A 21,575-nucleotide genomic window follows, 5' to 3' on the forward strand; every position below is an offset into this window, starting at 1 on the left:
GTAAAGGGGTATCTCGGAAAATTTTATTTTGTGTAATATACAATAAGAAAAAAAAACACCACAATTTCATTAGATATAAAGTTCAACTTCCATAACGAAGTTATGTTTTAAAGTGAACCTGTTCGCTCTTTTGATTTACGAAAGCGAGTAATTACATTTTCATTCTTAACATTCTCTGGTGCATCCTTTTCTACACTACAAATCAAAGCACCACTCATAAAATCGTCACCTATTCTATTACGCAAATCGTTCTACAAGAACCTCATTGCAGAAAAACACCGTTCAACAGTTGCGGTTGCGACGGGCAAAACCATTTATCAAGATATGTCAACTATAAACTATAAACTTGATTCCAAGTTTCAACAACAATCAAATTATCATTTATCAAGATATATCAACTATAAACTTGATTCCAAGTTTTAACAACAAATGAACAAATAGAAACCTACAATCAAAATATATTTGATTCCAAGTTTCAACAACAAATAATCATTAAGTATTAACTCTAAGTCCCTAATTTAACAAAGTTAATTGGTAATTTCTAAATTTTTAAACATAATGACAAAAAATTGGAATTTAAATTAACCTAAATACATAATAGGATTGAGTACTTTTTTATATTAACTAGTTTCATCGTGATGGAGGAGCCGAGGAGGAGAGGAGGTCGCCGGTAGGATGAGTCGATAAAACAGAATATGATTTGACAATTGTGAGGACGATCACAGAAGGATTAGGAGTATACGTCCAAATTTTTTTCATTAAACTAATTGGGCTTATTACCTCTTTGTTTCAATAAACTAGTGGGTGTGGGCTTAAACATTTTGGACCATTTGGGCTAGTTTTTATTTAGGACCATTTCCAAATAACCTGAAAATTTTTAGGGTAGCCCAATTTTTTTCTGACATAAAACCGCAACATAAAACGAATTTTTCCGAAAACATTAACACTACTAAATTTTTTTTAGGGGTATCCCGGGATACCCCGGGATCTATAGTGGATCCGCCTGTGAACTTTATATAGTTATTACTAATTGTAGTTAGATAATTATGCTCATAGCAATAGGATGATATTATGACCAGTAGACAATCTGCACAAACTCTTTAGCTAATATTATGCCTAGTTGTTATACTGAATCACAATGATAGATAATATCATACCTAGTTGTAACACTGATCAGTTCCCAGGAAACGCAGAAACTCGATATTATAGCCACTCTTTGGATAAGCTTAGCACCTAGTGTTACTCTACCCAAATACTCGGATACGCAAAACACAATAGTTATATATATATATATATATATATATATATATATATATATATTATAGATAAATAATATATATAATAAGTAAACCCGTATAAATACAGTGTGAATAACAACACGACCGACCAGGGGAGGCCCCCACAACAAGAGTTCAATGAGACACGATTCATCAACACGCTGATAGATTTTTAGCTAACTCCCGGCCTATAATCGTTAAATATTAAGTGAGCGGGAGAGATATGTATAGATCTATATGCGATCGACATTCTCACCTGTGGTTGCTAGCTCCAACCTGATGGAAGCCGAAGCAGGCATAACTTTCTAAACACATTTGCGACGTCCAATGAAGCGACGTGGTTTTAGGGATCAATGGTCATAGGTCGATTATAGGAACTCATCGTAACTTTGTTAAACTAAAACTTAGCTATCATATACTTCTAATAATTCATGTAGTAATAGTATACTCAAACTCGAGGAAACATGTTTTGAAAACGCTCATTAAACTAAATATCCACTATTCTTTAGGAACGCCTTGGGAAGTAGTGCCTACAATACGATAGAAGTAATGTTAAGAGAATATTATCAGGATATCAACTATGAATTATAGTGGAAAATAAAAAAGATACATCTTTTATCCAAATCAGGATCAGATCTAGTCATTAAACTATCTGAATCCCATTACCAAAACATTAGGAAATATGCTAACATGTTGACATAGGCTGAGAATAAGAGTGCTAACTTAATAACTTCAACAAAGTATTTTCACTCTTTTCAAACCTGTGAGCTCACCAACATTACGTTGACCCTCTCAAAATCACATGGTCCTAGTGTATCTCTTCTGCAAATTTTGGCAAATATGTCTAGCACACTGCTTTTGCTCTATAAATGGCATCAACTCCTTAACAGCCTCAATTAAACCATGCAATAATAAAAAGTTTTAGGTCTAAATTCATACTATAAATAGAAATGTATTACTATATAATATACTAACCTTATGTTGGCTTGCCATTAAACTATATCCATTGCCTAAATTCAAATTAAGATAATCAGTCATAAGATCTAAAAACCACTTCAATTCTACTTGTTCTCCATGTAAACCACTGCCCAAGCAATATGATATATCATATTGTAACGCCCGAATTCTCAGGTATTGCTTTAATATAAAAGTTCTTGATTTCAAGGGCTACTTGACGAGTTGGTTGCCCTACTCGTCAAGTAGCAGCGGATTGGTCCACGCGTTTTAATGACCTACTCGTCGAGTCCAAGAAGGAACTCGACGAGTAGGAGCTGGCAGATGAAACCCTAAATCTCGGGGTTTTGCACCCTATTTAAAGGATCATTGGCCTCCCCCAGCCTCCCCTTTACTGCTTCTTGTCCCTCTCAAACCCTAATTGAGTGTGTGTGTTCCATTTGTGTATTCCTAAGCTTGGAAGAGGATTTTTGGAGAAAAGAGCTTGGAGATCAAGTATCTAGAAGCAAGGAGCTTGAGAGATCCGAAATCTATCTTATTTGGCATCTTCTGGAAGGTATCAAACCGCTATCCTGACCTCATTTCATTTCTAGATCCCTTTGGGAAAACTTTAGGGCTTTCCTAGTATGTTTGGAAGCTTTTCTTATGTATAAGCTAAGATCTGAAGTTGTAACTTCAGATCTGAACTCTCTTGGGCTTCTAAGTCCATAAAGCTTCCAACTCTTGTAAGGATGAGACTCTCCTAAGGTGTAAAGCTCCATTGGAAGCTTAGATTGGTCATTTAGAGCCTCTAGGTACTTGCATGCACGTAAAGTTTGCAACTTTACGTGATAAACATGTCTTAGAAGCTTGGATCTGTAATCTGCAACCTTGGCATGGCTTAAAAAGTGTCTGCATGAGTAAAGGTCTGAAAGGACTCGACGAGTTGCATAGTCAACTCGGCGAGCCACATGAAGATGGCCATACACTCGACGAGTTGGATGAACAACTCGGCGAGTCTGCTGAAGATTGCCTTGAACTCAGCGAGTCGGCTAGGGTTTCTCCGAACATTTGGACATGTATGAACTCAACGAGTTATAGGGGAACTCGACGACTCAACCTAGGATTTCACGACCTCTGGTGATCGCGGGAAGGCGAAGGCATGATCGTACCGCTCCTCCTGTTGTTATGATTTTTATGACTTGATACTGGGAAACTCTGATAATTAGTATTTTGAAAACAAACTATGTGATGTTAAATGATTTTAAGTGTTTTGGAAAAGTTTAAATTTGGCTTGAATTTTTGGGTGTGACAAGTTGGTATCAGAGCTTTGGTTTGAGTGAATTGGGGGAACACTCGTGTGCATCCAGTCTCAAACCAAGGAAAAAGATTTTTAAATAAATTTTAAATGGTTTTCAAAATAATAAAGGAAGATTAAGTGTACGATCAGTCGGAGCTCACGGATAGACCCCAAAATACCATACAGTTATTTGATTATGTGATATGTTAGAACAACATGCTAGTACTAGGCTAGGGATCTTCAGGAACTGCGTGATAGAATTGTCTGATTACATGATGCCTGCTAGCCTAGGGTTTCCTTTATATGAGATCGACATCATTACTGTAGTTGCTTAGTGTATGCATCACAGTTATACATAATTAAGATCTTATAGCCTAAGAATGTTTGATTTGACCTTATGTTCTGTTCTTGTTTGATTGGGAGCTTAGGGTAGGATTGGATATTCGAAAGTCTATGGGGTCCAGCGTTATGTATGACTAGCATACACTAGTGCTGCAGGGTTGGTGGAAATTTCATGGATGGGTAGGTTGTTTGGGTTGAGTCCGCCGATTATGAGATATTTAGCCTTCCGCTAGGTGTGAGGATTGAGCGCTCGTTATGATTATGTATATTGTTAGGGCGTTGTGATGATACTTGAGACAAATATGGGTAGGTGTGGAAGGTAGTATGGGCCCGTACTACAGAAAGCACAGGATTCATACGCGTAGCAAGGAAGTCACAACCCCTAGGATTTGTTGGGAGTTGGTTCCCGGTTCTTTGTATGGATTATCTGATACCATGTGTTATATTTCAGAATGGTGATGACCAGGCGCTTTGTGACTGGATCCGGTTCCGGATCAGGATCAGGAGAGGCAGAGGGCGGACATGGGGCTCCGACAGCGCCCGAGACTATCGGCCGAATGAGGCCAGATGAGATGGACGACAGGATCCAAGAGATCCTGCATGAGGAGGTCGCTGCTTTGTTCCGAGCCGAGTTGCCAGAGATGTTGGGGTCTATTAAGACCACTATGGTGGAGTATTTTGATGATCGTTACACAGCCCTCACTGAGGCGGCTGCCGCAGCAGCTTCAGCAGCTGTATCGGCGGCAGGGTTGGGAGCCGGTCGGGTTTTTCAGTATCGGGACTTCGACAACACGAAGCCCCCCACTTTTGATGGAACTCAGGACCCCATCAAAGCCATAAGGTGGCTGTCTGACGTGGAGGGATGTTTCTTCACATGCTTATGTCCTGCTGACCAAAAGGTCAGATGTGCCCTGAACTTGCTAAGGTCCGGGGCAAAGGACTGGTGGAGGTTGGTGACTGGGTCATTTTCGGACGAGCACAGAGCTGCTGTTACTTGGGAGCAATTCTGGGATATGTTCCGCGCTCGCTACATTCCTCGTGTTGAGCGGGAACGATTGGCACAGGAGTTTTTGAGTTTGAGACAGGAGGGAGAGTCGGTGACGGAGATCACCCGGATGTTCACTGAGAGGGCGATGTTCTTCCCGGAGTTTGCTTCTGAGCAAGCTCAGATGACCCGTTATCTGAGCATGCTCAAGACGGATATTCGACAGTTTGTGGCGACTCAGCGTTGTGATACGCTTCTGGAGTTACAGGAGGCCGCCAGGTGACGGGAGCTTGAGATTGAGTTACAGCTGAGAGAGCAGGGTCGGGCTCCGGCGCAAGCGCAGCCGGCGCCAAAGCGGTCTAAGACCGCTGATTCTAGGGTTGGATGTAACATCCTGAAATTTCAGAAGTTCAATGAAGGGCCAAAAGTGTAAATAAAAGAAGGGACTCGAAGAATAGGTTTGCTTACTCGACGAGTTGGTGTTGTAGAGAAAAAACCCTAATCCCGGGGGTTGTGCCCTATATAAAGAACATTATAACCCACCCTTAGCCTCTTTACTACCCTTTTGAGATCCAGAAACCCTAAAATCGAGTGAGCCTCCATTAATAGAGAGAATAGAGCTTTGGAGGAGGAAATCTTGGAAAGGGGCTTGAAGATCAAGAGGCTTGCTGCAAAGGAGTGGTGTAGATCCGGGATCTACTTCAGTTGGAGCTTATATTGGAGGTAATAATCTGTTGCTTGGGCTCTTTTGCATCTAGATCTTCTATCATTTGAGATTTGGGGCATTTTTGGTATGATTGAGAGCTATTTCGAGTTAGAGGCTTAGATCTGAGGTTGCTACCTCAGATCTAGGCTTGTGATGGTCCAAAATATCATAAAGCTCCTGTCTAAGAGTTGTTGGTGAAGCCCCCTAGTCCTTAACCCTAGCCCTAGAGTGTTTTGGGCCTATATCTCCTTGGTTTCACGTAAAGTTTGCCACTTTATGTGAGGGTTAAACTGTAGAAGAGTGGATCTATGGATCGGAGCCCCTGCATGGTTCGAAAAGCCACTGTATGGATTGAGAACTGGAGAGACTCGGCGAGTCACATGGGTATACTCGACGAGTTGTATGAACATGTGCATGGACTCGGCGAGTTGGAAGAACAACTCGGCGAGTCTGTTCAAGATTGCCTTGGACTCGGCGAGTCTGTTCTTGGACTCGGCGAGTCTGGTCGCAGAAACCCAATCTCTTCTGGTTAAACCTCGAAGCAGTGAGTCGGGAGGTGACTCGGTGAGTTGAGCAGGATGGGACTCGGACATCGTTGGACTTGACGAGTCTTGGGGTGACTTGGCGAGTTGAATCGTGTTCTAAGAGTTTTCAGAGTATAAGGACTCGACGAGTCAACGGGTTGACTCGGCGAGTAGAGTCAGTCATGAAGTTTGACTTTGGCCTGGACTTTGACTTTGACCTTCATGGGTGTTATGGTAATTGGTTATTTATGCCAATGGTCCATTGATGGCAATAGGTGTTGGGGTTTGGAGCAGTGCTTCGGGAGTGTGCTTTCATGGTCCGGTCCTTCGTTTCAGGTGAGTTATCCTCACTGTACTCAAGGGTCTAAGGCACCAAGGCCGGCCCTTTGAATTGTTGTTTAGAGCTTGTTATGTTTATGTGATGAAATGCTTGCTAGTATCCTGGTAGATAGGATAATGTTATGATGTCATGCTCTGTTAGCTTAGTATCCTGGAGGATAAGGTAGTTAAGTGATGGCAAGTTTTGTTGGATCAGCACCCTGGTGGTTGGGTAGTGGTTATATTTATAGACCTGTAGTTGGTCTTGCCTTATGTACGCTGGTAGGAGGTTACCTGCGGGATATGTATGTTGAGCAGTAGTAGAAGGTATTCCATCCCGGTAGGATGATAGGGCCCTAGTATGTTGGTTATGTAGAGTGTTATGTGGTTGCTTGTTATGTGTGCATGTTTGCTAGTGTAGGGGCATTCCAACCCGATGGTTGTGAGCCAGGAGTATTCCATCCAGGTGGGATGATTGGACTCGTAGTAGGTTGACATTCCAACCCGATGGTTGAGGGGCCTGGGGTATTCCATCCCGAGGGATGATTGGACCCATAGTAGTAGTTATTGTATGGATAGGAAGTGGGGCATTCCAACCCGATGGTTGTGGGCCAGGAGTATTCCATCCCGGTAGGATGATTGGACTCATAGTATGTTGGCATTCCAACCTGATGGTTGAGGGGCCTGGGGTATTCCATCTTGCGAGATGATTGGACCCATAGTAGTTATTGTAGTACGTATAGGTGTATGGGCATTCCAACCCGATAGTTGTGGGCCGAGAGTATTCCATCCCGGTAGGATGATTGGGCTCGTAGTATGTAGGCATTCCAACCCGATGGTTGAGGGCCAGGGGTATTCCAACCGGAAGGTTGATTGGACCCATAGTATGTTGTTCTTTGTTGTATGCGTATGTTTATGTGTGTATGGGTACTTTGGGGGAAACTCACTAAGCTTTCGGGCTTACAGTTGTGGTTTATTGTTTCAGGTACTTCAGGAGATCGTGGCAAGGCGAAGGCGTGATCGTACCGCTCCTCATGTTTTATGATTCATGTGATATGGTTCTGGGGGATACTCTGATGTCTAAACTATTTTGAAAACAAGATGTATGAACTTAATGGTTTTTGAATGAAATAAAATGTTTTAAATTGGTTGAAATTTTTGGTCGTTACAAGTTGGTATCAGAGCCTTGGTTTGAGTGAATTGGAGAAACATTCGTGTGAATCCAGTCTCAAATCAAGGAAAGATTTTCAAATGGTTTTCAAAATAAGTAAAGGAGGATGCAGAGGATACGATCAGCCGGAGCCAGTAAGTAGACCCCAAAATACCATACGGTTATTTGATATTGTGATATGTTAGAACAACATGCTAGTACTATGCTAGGGATCTTCAGGAATTACATGATAGAATTGCCTGATTATATGATGCCTGTTAGCCTAGGGTTTTCCTTATATGAAAATGACATCATTACTGTAGTTACTCGTGTATGCATCACAGTTGTATATAATTAAGATCTTATAGCCTGAGAATGTTTGATCTGGCCTTGGGTTCTGTTCTTATTGATTAGGGCTTAGGGTAGGAATGGATATTCGAAAGTCTATAGGGTCCAGCGTTATGTTCTTATTGGTGTGCTAGCGGCGAGCTAGAGTGTCCATTGCGAGTCTCTATCGCCAACGAACACGGAGTTTCTGCTTCTTCGGTCTATCGAGGGTGCGAGTTGGAGATCTTCAGAGTGTCTTTTCCGATTGATTTGATACCGATTCCCATGGGGGAGGTGTGCGTGATCATAGGGATGGACTGGCTTAGCCATTTTGGTGCCTTGATAGACTGCAAGGGCCAGAGAGTGGTGGTTCGAACCCCAAGTGGGGGAGAACTGATTGTTTATGGCGAGGGCACCAGAGTGGGTTCAAGGTTTTGTTCGGCTGCCAGGGCTCGACAATACATTCAGCACGGGTGTGCGGGTTATCTAGCATACGTGGTGGATACGCGTGCCAGAGAGCAGGTTTCAGTTTCGGAGGTTCCGGTGGTCAGAGAGTTTACCGATGTGTTTCCTGAGGAATTACCCGGGGTACCTCCGGTGAGGCAGGTCGAGTTCAGGATCGACCTAATGTCAGGTACGGCCCCTATCGCCAAGGCGCCGTACCGGTTGGCACCATCAGAGATGCTAGAGCTATCATCACAGCTGCAGGAGCGGCTGGGGAAGCAGTTCATTCGTCCGAGCAGTTCCCCATGGGGAGCACTAATACTCTTCGTCAGGAAGAAGGATGGTTCGCACCGGATGTGCATTGATTATCGGGAGTTGAATAAGTTGACAGTGAAAAACCGTTATCCACTCCCGAGGATAGATGATCTTTTCGATCAATTGCAGGGGGCGTCTTGGTTTTCCAAGATAGACTTAAGGTCTGGGTATCATCAGGTCAGGGTCAGAGAGGAGGATGTGGAGAAGACCACGTTCCGAACTCGTTATGGACATTACGAGTTCGTGTTGATGCTGTTTGGGCTCACCAACGCGCCAGCAGTATTCATGGACCTGATGAATCGGGTCCATGACCGATGCTCGATCGCTCGGTCATAGTGTTTATCGACGATATCTTGGTGTAATCAAAGACCCGAGAGCAGCATGAGGAGCACCTGCGGGAGTTATTGGGAGTTCTGAGGCGAGAACAGCTTTATGCCAAGTTCTCAAAATGCGAGTTTTGGTTACGAGAGGTCCAGGTCCTGGGGCACCTCGTTAACCAGGATGGAATTTTGGTCGACCCGGCCAAAATTGAAGCAGTTATGCAGTGGGAGGTTCCGAAATCTCCCTCGGACATCAGGAGCTTTTTAGGATTAGCAGGGTACTACCGGAGATTCATACATGATTTCTCCAAGATTGATGTACCCCTCACTCGTCTGACGAGGAAGGGGGTGGATTTCCGGTGGGGCCCTGAGCAGCAGAGGGCGTTTGAGACCCTCAGACAGCGTCTATGCAAGGCTCCAGTCTTGACTCTTCCAGAGGGAGTTGAAGATTTTGTGGTGTTCTGTGACGCGTCCATCACGGGACTAGGAGCGGTCCTCATGCAGAGGGGACGAGTGATAGCCTATGCATCGCGACAGTTGAAGCCGCATGAGATGAGATACCCTACGCATGATTTAGAGCTGGGAGCGGTGGTGTTCGCTCTCAAGATATGGAGACATTACCTTTATGGGGTCCGTTGTACCATTTAGACGGATCACAAGAGCTTGAGACATATCATGGATCAGCTGAACCTGAACATGAGGCAGCGCAGGTGGCTGGATGTAGTCAAAGACTATGATTGCGAGATCCTTTACCACCCCGGTAAAGCGAATGTGGTGGCGGACGCTCTGAACCGCAAGTCAGCTGGGACTTCCACCCCAACGATATGTATGAGGATAGCAGTGGATTCCCCGCTTGTGAGTTTGATCAGAGATGCTCAGGTCGAGGGCATGCGGCCAGAGAATTGGAAGTTGGAAAGGATCAGGGGTGAGAACACCCGGTTTGTGCAGGATAGCCGGGGATTGTTAACCCGATGCGGTCGGGTGTGGGTTCCGATGTCTGGTGGGGTCAGACAGACAGTCATGGAGGAGGCTCATAATTCTCACTTCTCTATTCACCCGGGGCCCACCAAGATGTACCAGGATTTGAGTTTGAGCTACTGGTGGCCGTGCATGAAGCGATAAATCGCTTGGTACGTCGAGAGGTGCTTGACCTGTAGGATGGTCAAGGCCGAGCATCAGAGGCCGCACGGCAAATTCCAGCCCCTGGAGATTCCCATGTGAAAATGGGAACAGATCACGATGGATTTTATTACCAAGTTGCCGAGAACGGCAAAGGGGTTTGATGTCATTTGGGTCATCGTGGATCGATTGACCAAGAGTGCCCATTTCTTCGCCATACGGGAGAGTTCGTCGACCGAGAAGTTGGCCGACGTGTACGTCCGCGAGATCGTGGCTCGCCATGGGGTTCCGGTCTCCATTGTCTCCGATCGGGATGTTAGGTTTACCTCCCGTTTCTGGCAGAAGTTCCACGAGGAGCTGGGCACGCGGTTGCACTTCAGCACAACATTTCACCCCCAAACAGACGGCCAGAGTGAGCGGACTATTCAGACCCTCGAGGACATGTTAAGGGCGTGTGTCATTGATTTCGGTGGGAGTTGGGATTCCCACCTACCGCTTGCAGAGTTCGCCTACAACAACAACTATCATTCCAGCATTGGCGCCCCGCCATTCGAGCTGTTGTACGGGCGGAGATGTCGCACCCCGGTTTGTTGGGATGAGGTTGGTCATAGGGTGATGGGTCGGATGGAGGTGGTCTTGCAGACTACCGAGAAGATTCAGCAGATTAGGCAGCGGCTGCAGACCGCTCAGAGTCGGCAGAAGAGTTACGCCGACCGGCGCCGATCCGAGTTAGAATTTTAGGTCGGTGATATGGTACTCCTGAAGGTCTCGCCCTGGAAGGGTGTGATCCGCTTCAGGAAGAGGGTAAAATTGGGTCCCCGATATATTGGGCCATTCAGGGTCATTGCCAGGGTTGGCAAGGTGGCTTAATGGCTAGAGCTGCCGGAGGAGCTTAGTCGGATCCACAACACTTTCCACGTTTCGCAGCTGCGAAAGTGCATTATGGATCAGGAGGCGGTGGTGTCGCTGGATGATATTCAGGTCGATGAGCGCCTGAATTACGTAGAGAGGCCCGTGGTCGTACTGGAGAAAAAGATGAAGATTCTGAGGAACAAGGAGATACCTTTGGTGAAGGTGCAGTGGGAGCATCGGAGGGGGTCCGAGTGGACGTGGGAGCCAGAGGCCGAGATGCGGGAGCATTATCTGGAACTGTTCACCTCGGCAGACTTCGAGAACGAAGTCTAGTTCAAGTGGGGGAGAATTGTAACACCCCGATTCTCAGGTATTGTTTTAATATAAAAGTTCTTGATTTCAAGGGCTACTCGACGAGTTGGTTGCCCTACTCGTCGAGTAGCAGCGGATTGGTCCACGCGTTTTAGTGACCTACTCGTCGAGTCCAAGAAGGAACTCGACGAGTAGGAGCTGGAAGATGAAACCCTAAATCACGGGGTTTTGCACCCTATTTAAAGGATCATTGGCCTCCCCCAGCCTCCCCTTTACTGCTTCTTGTCCCTCTCAAACCCTAATTGAGTGTGTGTGTTCCATTTGTGTATTCTTAAGCTTGGAAGAGGATTTTTGGAGAAAAGAGCTTGGAGATCAAGTATCTAGAAGCAAGGAGCTTGTGAGATCCGAAATCTATCTTATTTGGCATCTTATGGAAGGTATCAAATCGCTATCCTGACCTCATTTCATTTCTAGATCCCTTTGGGCAAATTTTAGGGCTTTCCTAGTATGTTTGGAAGCTTTTCTTGTGTATAAGCTAAGATCTGAAGTTGTAACTTCAGATCTGAACTCTCTTGGGCTTCTAAGTCCATAAAGCTTCCAGCTCTTGTAAGGATGAGACTCTCCTAAGGTGTAAAGCTCCATTGGAAGCTTAGATTGGTCATTTAGAGCCTCTAGGGCCTTGCATGCACGTAAAGTTTGCAACTTTACGTGATAAACATACCTTAAAAGCTTGGATCTGTAATCTGGAACCTTGGCATGGCTTAAAAAGTGTCTGCATGAGTAAAGGTCTGAAAGGGATCGACGAGTTGCATAGTCAACTCGGCGAGCCACATGAAGATGGCCATATACTCTACGAGTTGGATGAACAACTCGGCGAGTCCGTTGAAGATTGCCTTGAACTCGGCGAGTCAGTCGAAGACTCGGCGAGTCGGCTAGGGTTTCTCCCAACCTTTGGACACGTATGAACTCGACGAGTCAACCTAGGATTTCACGACTTCTTGAGTCCAGGAAGAACTCGACGAGTCGGTGAACTGCACTCGACGAGTTGGGTCAACATGGACTGTTGACTTTGACCATGGACGTGGACTTTGAAGAAGGGTTAACCAGTTGACCTCTGGGGTATTTTTGGTCATTTGGAAATTTATGGAAAAAGGGTTTTGTGGTAACTTTAGGTGGAGGAGTTCGTGTTGGTGATCCGAGAGTTGATCTTATCACTTCAATACGACACTTGAGAGGTGAGTTTTCCTCACTATATCAACAGGGTCTACGGCACCAAGGCCGACCCTTTATGATTGCATCCTGGTTTTAGGATGTTGCTATGCTATGTAATCTGTTAGATACGTATGATTGTCCGTATATATGTTAGTGACCTGGTTAGGTCAGTATCCTGGGCATAGGATGATGCTATATTAGTGACCGGTTAGGTCGGTATCCTGGTTATAGGATGTTGCTATGCTATTTGATCTGCTAGATCGGTTGACTGTTATATATGCTAGCGTATGATATGTATGTGCATATGTTTGTTTGATTGGGGGTTTGGGTTGAGGCGGTCATGCTTTGTGTTGAAGGCCAACATACCCAGGGCGGTCCGGATAGACTATAGACCCAGGAGGGTATGATAGTCAGACCGAAGGCTCGGCGAGCGGTCCAGATAGGTTGAAGGCCCTGCGAGGCGGTCCAGATGTGCCGAAGGCTCGGAGAGCGGTCCAGATAGACTGAAGGCCTACGAGGCGGTCCAGTCAGGCTGAAGGCTCATTATGCATGTTGTTCTGTATTTGCTGATATGATATGAGTATGGTTATATGAGATTGGTATTTTGGGGGTAGCTCACTAAGCTTTCGGGCTTACAATTTCTGTTGTTGTTTCAGGTACCTCTGGTGATCGCGGGAAGGCGAAGGCATGATCGTACCGCTCCTCCTGCTGTTATGATTTTTATGACTTGATACTGGGAAACTCTGATAATTAGTATTTTGAAAGCAAACTATGTGATGTTAAATGATTTTAAGTGTTTTGGAAAAGTTTAAATTTGGCTTGAATTTTTTGGTGTGACACCTGTCATTTACATCCCTCCTAACTTCACAAAGAAATCCCCCCTTACAAATCCCTTTCAAAAAATAGCCATCAAGAATTTGCTAAAATACTTCTTGCCATATGGACTGTTCTCCACCTCTAGTTTCATAGTTGACCCTAGTTTTGTCCTCAATATCTCTTGACCATATGGCCATAATTTTGCATACTGCTCCATAAGACTACCTTTGTAACATCTAATGCAGGTATTTTATATTTTAATGTTTGATTTAATTAAATAATATAAATCCCCAAATTAATAGTAGGTCACGACATGAGGAAGGAAGCCTCACAAAGTGAACATCGGGCTGAAACGCGTGTTCATCTTCGTGGATAACGACGTGATGCATAGGTGGTTATGACATGAAGACAGATTTACCCTAATCCTGTATTCTGTGCTCTTTTTAAAGAAAGTGAGGGGTTAGGGTTTGCACACCCTCATCCTTTATCACTTTCCTCCTGTCCAAATCGAAGTTAACCTCTTTTGTGACCTTGAAGAGCTCATTTGGTGATTTTTGGCTCATTGAAGAAGTAGAAGACTCCTTGGTGCATCATTTTGACAAACAATTCCCTTCCTCGCCACCTTGCATTGCTTTTGGACCTTTGTAAGTCCTAAAGATCTTGCATTTCTCTTTTGAGCATGCTAGATCTAGGATATTCACTTTTCTTCATGATTGAGTTGGATAGCATGCATGGGATCCAAAAAGTTAGCAACTTTATGGATCATTGAGGCCCTTTGTTTATCTTAGTCATCAAATCTGAGGATTGGTGGTGTTTTGGATATCAAGCATGAGTTTTGGCCTCATTTTCTTCTTACTTGACCTAGTTAGTGTTCAAGTCATGCATTGGACATGCATGACCAAAAAGCTATGATTTTTATGGTCCTTGGAGCTGGGTAAAACCTCTGGAAGGTTTGAAGGTTTGGCTTAAGGGATTAAGAACTTAATGCTCTAAGCTGACCAGACCATATTTCACGACATGACGGGTTGTGTGTCACGTTGTGACAAAGGGTTTTCCATGACTATTTTGTCCCGACTCTGTCCCGACATGAACCATGGGTGGTCACGACGTGATCAGCGGCTGAGGTGGATTTTAGCATTGACCTTTGACCATGGTGGACTTTTGGGTCAAAGTAGGGTTTTGGGGTGTAGACTGAGAGGTACTTCTTTGTTGTTGTTAGGTGACCCCTTTGTATGTGTCTACTCTATGTGTGAGCTATTGTGTGTTAGCTGATATCCGCGAGGTGAGTCTTCTCACTACATTTACCTGTATCGTATTTATATATGTGACCACCTGGGTCTTAATTATTGATTGTTGTTATATGTGAATTGAATTGAATTGTTGATAACTTCGGGATTGCTGAGATTACCCAGGGTTGCTGATAACCCTTAAAACGTGATGTTAATCCACAGGGTGTGCAGTTAGCCCACTGGGATTGCTGATAATCTCCAAGGTTGCTGATAACCCATAGTTGTTTATTATGTTGTGTTGTATGGATATTTTTGGAAGGACTCACTAAGCTTTACGCTTACAGTTGTGGATTAAATGTGTTTCAGGTACTTCGGATGATCGTGTGAAGGCAAAGGCTTGACTGTACACCCTGGCTTGCAGATTTTGATGATTCTGCATTTTTGATACTCTGATTTTGGATGATTGTATTTGATATACCTGAGATTTTATTGACTTGGTTTTTATAACACTCGAGGTTTCTATATTAAAAATGAAAAATTTTGTGTTAAATATTGGGATGTTACAACCTTCAATAAGGTTCAATGCATACTTCTTTGCTCTCCTACATTGGCCTATGCTAACATGGATACCAAACTTGGTCATTATCTGTAGCCTAAGTTTCCTTACACTTAATTTCTGCTTCTGTACAAATTCTTTGGTATAGTGACTCCCAATCCATGCATATGTCACTAGTGATCCTAACTTAAAGTTCCTAGCACAATTATGATCACCTTTTAAGGACTTGATCTGGAAACTCTCTTCATCACTCATCCAGAAAGCTCATAATCTAAATGTGCAAGCACCCTTACTACACGTCACTAGAAGTCTTTTTCTATTATTATTATTTTTTTCAAAACAAAACTGATATCCATTAGCCACAATATAATTGCACAACATTGATTTTAGTTACCCTGGATCCTTAAATCCTATTCCAAGAATGGGTTTTTGTTTTTTCCAATGTAAGAACTCATTCAAAATGGAATGAACTTGAATGTTAGGTTCAATTTCTATCTCTCATCATCATCATCTACAATGTTGTTCTCCTCGTCCTACACATTAACACACAATTTACTAAGAAAGGATCAATATATGTCATGTTCATAATCACTACATCCTCATTGAATTACGCATCCACATTCCTGAGATCATTTATCTTATCTTTATTTTCACCATCAATACAAGACTCACGTTCATCATCTTCATTATCGTCATCATTAAAGCACTCATCTACACCAACCCCAATATGATCCGCATAAACAGAAACTATATCATTTGTTCCATAAAGCATCAAAAATAAAAGCGACATATTCCACATCATTTGAAATAGGATTAATCTTGTCCATCAGGGAAAGGCCTGGTTCACGGTAGTACATCTTTTTACATTCTTCATGCTTGAAACGTTCAAAGAACGTCAAACATTCAGAATATGTCATAGCAGAAAAATCAACATCATTGAAAATGGTTTTCACACCACCAGTATAAGAGAAATGATTACGAGTAAACACCACTTGATAGTTGAGTTCCTCCATCGCAAACAATCCATTATAGTCTGACTGTGTCATTGCACTCACTTCTTTAATTATTCGGCTCAATCACAAAATTGGTTCAAAAACCCTAGCTCAGTGGTTTCTAGACACAAATGAAGAATGAAGCTCGACAGGTGAATAACACCCAACGTCTAATTTTGAGGGAGAATGGCGAGAAACATAAAAAATAAATGAGGTACAAAATTATATTATGTGTAAAAAAACTCGTCGGAATTCATAAGGGCTCCCACCCTTCACTTAACCCATTAAGACGACACCTATGTATTAAGTGATAAGCATTCCATTAAAACCCCCAACCTAATGAAGAAAAAAAAAATCTTTTTCTTTACAAAATGAAGAATAAAACACAAATCAAACAAACCATTGCTAATCTCTAACATGGCATTTAACTTTTAATTATGATATTGAAACTTGAATAATAATAATAACAATAATAAATAAAAATACAAGCAAGGTCATCGTATTCACACGAAACGAGTCCCATCTTTACAGCAAAAAAAGCCCGGTAACAAATGCTGAAGCTGAGTTTGCTACAGATAAAGAATGTTTAGCACGCAGTCGACCTACACAACGTTTTCTGCTGCTGCTGTTGCTGGTTTTGACACTGTTCATGGCACCATCTTGCTTTATCACGAAGCTCTTGAAACGCCCGCATCGTTTCCACATCAAACCCCCCAGCAAACTGTCAATAAATACCACACCATAAATCACTAATTCCCAACTCCCAATCAACAGGACATAACAGAATAGAAACCGGCTGCACTGTGTTTGACATGCATTGGACTGTGTTTGGCATGCCTTGGACGGCCAGGGACTTATGTCATTAGACGAAAATAACAACTTTTTGTCTCATCCAAAAAGGTGGAACTATCGGTCTCTGTCTCTGTCCAATGCACATCAAATACAGTATAACCGGATCTGTCTTGTCATATCACAGATGAGTTATAATCAAGTTGAGGTATAATCAAGGAAAAAAGGACAATTGAGTTTTTACCTGATGTACACGAAATGCAAATCGTACACCTTGAACTATCAACTCTTCTTCTTCGGGCCCACCAACTATTTCAAGTTCTGCAGATACTCTTCTCATGTACTTCAGTGCTAATTTCACTGATGCAAGCTTAATCTACAATTAATGCAAATACATAATTGTTATTTCTCCTCCCAACTTTTTGAATATTTTCCAAATTATAAAAAGACAAGTTTGCCCTTGCCCTCTGACACTATCTTTTCTCATGTTAAATGCCTATCGGTGGTGGGGTTAGCTGTCTGATACAGGTGAATAAATGTAATCCCATTCAAACAAAAGACTGAACGACTCCAACAGCATGAAAACACACAACTATAGGGTAGGCCCTTTTATTGGGCAAAAAACCAAAATCTTGAAGCTACGTACAAATGTTCTTGCACAACGTACATGTCCGGATAATACTCTTAACCCTAGAATCCGTGTACCAAATGTGGGTGGCAAAAGGCTGTGGAACATTGAAAATCTTGGGTCAAGTTTTGATGCGCGATGTACAAGCGACGAAGCAAACATTGATTTGGAATTTGGTGTTTTAGCCTTTTAGGTGTCTAAAGGGAGAATTGATTGATTTCACACTCACAAATACCTAAAAAGATGATGAAGAATCAAGGCAAATGGGGTTTTGTGTAGAGTAGGGTTTCACTTTCCATGTGAGCATGCACGTAGGGGCGTAGGCCACACTTTGTAAAGTGTGCAAAATCTTTAAGACCCTTTTGGCATCTTGTAGCCAAAATCAAATTATTTTGATTCTTTTAATAGTCTAATCCCTGATTTTCTAGACTGAGCCCATAGGCACACATTTCCTTTTCTTAGACATACATTAAAAAATAAATAAATAAAAAAGACACGTGTACAAAAATAAACAGTAAAAGTAAAAATAACCTGAGTTGCAAATCCTGTTTCTTCCATCCAACCCATGGGGATTTGAAATACTTTGTAACGTGTGGAAGCGGATTCTCGCATTCTTGATAAATTATACACTCCATGCTCTAATCTGTGTTATAGGCACCAAACAAATTACCATTATAGAAAACGTATAAAAATCCAATAATATAACTATTTAAGAAAGAAAAAAAAAAGGATTTATACTTTTCAAATAATCCTTGCATTTTCTTGAGAGCAGGAGCACAAGGCTGACGTGGATCATCACGAAATGATGATGCTTCAGATTCAAGCTTCTTTAGATCACAATAACCAAATGCAGCTTCTCTTAATGCATCAGCCTTACGTTCTGGCCATTCAAAGTGCTTAAGAACTGCCCTCTCGTCAACCTTAATTTTTTCAAAAAAAAAATATTAACATCAGATGTTCATTATTTTTTCTTTTATGATATTGTACTTGAAAAAGATAAAAAGTCGTACCCAAATTATATTGATTTCATTCAAATACAAAGCAATTTTCAGTATTGTAATTAAATAAAATTATTTTTTCTAAAAAATGAAAGTACAATAATATAACTGAGTACATTATTTAGAATACAATGTCTTAATAAGATTAAAAAAGAAAATGGAAGTAAGATGCTATAATAGAAAAAAATAAATAAATAAATTGTTATTTCTTGCATTTATTCCTTATTTAAATTTGGTAACAACGAATAAGAATTATACGAAATGAATAAGCATAAAAAAAATAAAGAAAGAAGTGTAACTTTACCAAGTAAGAGAGTTCATCATCAAGCCATTTAACAAAGGGCACAACATCCTCAATATCTGTAAACGAAGCATTCTCAACTTCTTTGATCAAAAACTTTATAAAATCACCTTGTGTTTCCACATCTGTCTTTATCTGAAAATGAATCAGAAAATATAATTACTTATTATTATAAATATTCTTGTTCTATATTTATATTTTTTTTGTGCATTTAATATAAAAGAATTGTACTTCTTTTTGTATTGGACTCGGACTACTGACATTGTCTTAAATTTAAACGAAGTTTGGCCCTTTTGAGTTATAGTTGGAATGTACTATTCTCAGAGCACATAGTACAAGTAGCTATAGCTGGATTTTACAATTAAATTTATTTTATCTTGAATTAAATGATGCCCATATTCCAAAAGAACTAGAACCCTAGAGGACCCAGAAGCCAGAATGAGTTTCATAATATGCAAATGTCGAAATTACCCTTTGGGTTATCCCTCATTAGATACGAATCTATGAATAGTCTTGTCTTTGGAAGCAATCTATTTAATGTGGGGGAAAAGTTTGATGGGGGATGGTCCAGGGGCAGAATAGTAATTGACAATACTCTACTACTACTATGGCTACTTACAGCAAGCAAGTGCGTTGACCGGTTCTCGATTTCTCCGATCATGTCACGTGTATTGGCGGTGGACGGGACGTCGGCGGACGAAGATCCGTTGCAGGAGTCCCGGCGGGACTCTCTCCGCATGAGAGAGTGGTAGAACTCGACTACTTCCGGTATTCTTCTGACCTTCGCCGGCAAAGGCTTTATACCCTTGGGCGGAGGTGGTGGAGGGGGAGGAGCAGGAGCTTTGGTGGTTCTTGGAGGCGGTGGTGGTGGCGGAGGGGCTAGCTTTGTTACTGGTGGTGGAGGAGGTGGGACCGGAGGTTGTTGCTCTGTTAAAGCCCTCTCTGCGGAGCTGCTCAGTGAGCTATTAGAAGAAGACGATGAACACGATGATGTAGACGGCCGTGGAGGGGGTTTTGGAACCCTAGGAACTCGTGAACGGACTTCAATAACGGAATCTGTTGCCATGTCTAACGAATCACACCTAGAAAGCCTAGGCAAATTGTCGATTTCTACTAATATTGACTCCTTTGAGCTCGATTCTGTATAACATTTGCTGTCGATTTCGTTATGATTCCGATTCGCCGGAATATTCGCAAACGTTTGGCCTCGTTTTAAGCTCTTGATCATACTAGACTTCCCTGAAATATCCATTAACTGCTGAAACCTATGCGAAGAAGACGTAACCGAAGCCACCTCCAAATCCTTCACTCTCTGCTCGAACTCCTGTTTTTGTTCAGTAAGCTTTAAATGCAGCATTTCAACATCTTGCCTCAGTCTCTCATTCTCCGCTTCAAGACACTCGATCTTCTTCGAGGATCGACTGATTTCCGAATCCTTTCTCGAGATCTCATTCTCCAAAATCGGAAGTATAGCAACCGACTCCTTCAGTAACTTTTGCTCCAACAGTTCCGTCCTTAACCGCGACTCCCGTTCCCTCAACTCCTCCACCAAATGCAACAACTCCGCCACGTCCGGCGGCCGCGGCTGAACCTGAGCAGAGGACCGTGGGAAATAAACCCCAAATGACCGTGAAAACACCGCCCCTTTCTGCGGCACCTTCCCACCTCCACCGGAACTAGGCGACGGAGACGGATGCTGCCTTTGTTGTGGATACTGTTGTACTTCCGTTTTGGAATTCGCCGGTGATTTTTGCAGACCCATTGCTAATTTGACCTTCCCAGCCACCATTATCGGATACACCTATACCTTACCTACACTAAACCACCACAATTATCCTTTCATTGTGTATTGGGTAAAGGGTAATCGATAGAGAAAGAGAGAGAATGAGAGAAGAAGAGGATGATTCTCCACAGAAGTCGTTGTTGGTGTTACCTGTGAGAACGGGAGAGAAAGGGAGAGAAGAGAGAGAAGAGGTGTTGGGTAGGATTGGAAGGTAGTGCAAAGTAAAAAAAAAAAAAAAAGTTAAAAAGAGGACACGAAAGACGAGGAACGGTCTTCTGTGGTTTTTGTTTTTGAAATATTTGGGGAAAGTTTAATAATGAGAATTCATTCAATTAACCGATGCTTTGGCTATACGCGCCAAACACGGTTTGAACTTAAACTTTAAGCAAAAATTATTGCCTTACTTATCTTTTTACTTTTTCTATCTTACCTTTTAAAAACTAATCATCTCTTAATAAGAAAAAAGATTATTGTATAATAAAAATAAAAAACTTCTCATTATCATTCATCATTCGTATGTATAAGCAATGTTTTAAAAACTGGTCGGACCATAAATCGGGGACAAAAACGGTTTAACATGTGACATCCGGATCTTTGAGGTATGAAATTAAAGTAATTTATGAGTTTTTGTGTTGGCCACGACGTGGTGGAGGTATCACCACGATGTGGCATGGCCGAATAAATTGCGCATCTCAATTGGCCGCCACGATGTGGCAATATATTTGCCATGACATGACGATTGTCTTTTAGCAAACCTTAAGTTTTGGTCTTAAAGCCATATTTAAAGGAAGTGATGGTTAGGGTTGTCGAACCCTCAGTCTCCATCACCTCCAAGAGCCTTGAAGAAACCCTAATCCAAGAGCCTTTAAAGGAAGTGATGGTTAGGGTTTCCTTCTCTCCATATTTGAGCTTATCCTTGGTGTATTGGTACTCTTTGAAGGAAGAAGAATGGAATTTGGTGCAAGAATCAAGCAAGCAACATCTTTCCATCTTTGAGATCACCTTCTGGACCCTTTTTAAGGTTTCAAGATCGAATCTTTTTGGTTC

At 42.3% G+C, this 21,575-nt stretch overlaps 1 protein-coding gene across 1 annotated transcript; it reads right to left on the reverse strand.

Annotated features, from left to right (window-relative positions):
* Positions 1-16,447: 16,447 nt before the first annotated feature.
* Positions 16,448-20,755, reverse strand: LOC145106604 (Tetratricopeptide repeat (TPR)-like superfamily protein). The gene is made up of 6 exons (XM_079043565.1): positions 19,365-20,755; positions 18,749-18,880; positions 18,185-18,366; positions 17,978-18,089; positions 17,063-17,194; positions 16,448-16,750 (listed from the first exon to the last, which is right to left on the reverse strand). Exons 1-6 carry the CDS (start codon positions 20,532-20,534, stop codon positions 16,616-16,618), a joined length of 1,863 nt encoding a protein of 620 aa, XP_078899691.1. The 5' UTR covers positions 20,535-20,755; the 3' UTR covers positions 16,448-16,615.
* Between the last annotated feature and the right edge of the window lie 820 nt (positions 20,756-21,575).

Source organism: Lactuca virosa, chromosome 4 (genome assembly GCF_052849685.1).
Source record: "Lactuca virosa cultivar CGN04683 chromosome 4, Lactuca_virosa_CGN04683_v6, whole genome shotgun sequence".
Classification (NCBI taxonomy): domain Eukaryota; kingdom Viridiplantae; phylum Streptophyta; class Magnoliopsida; order Asterales; family Asteraceae; genus Lactuca; species Lactuca virosa.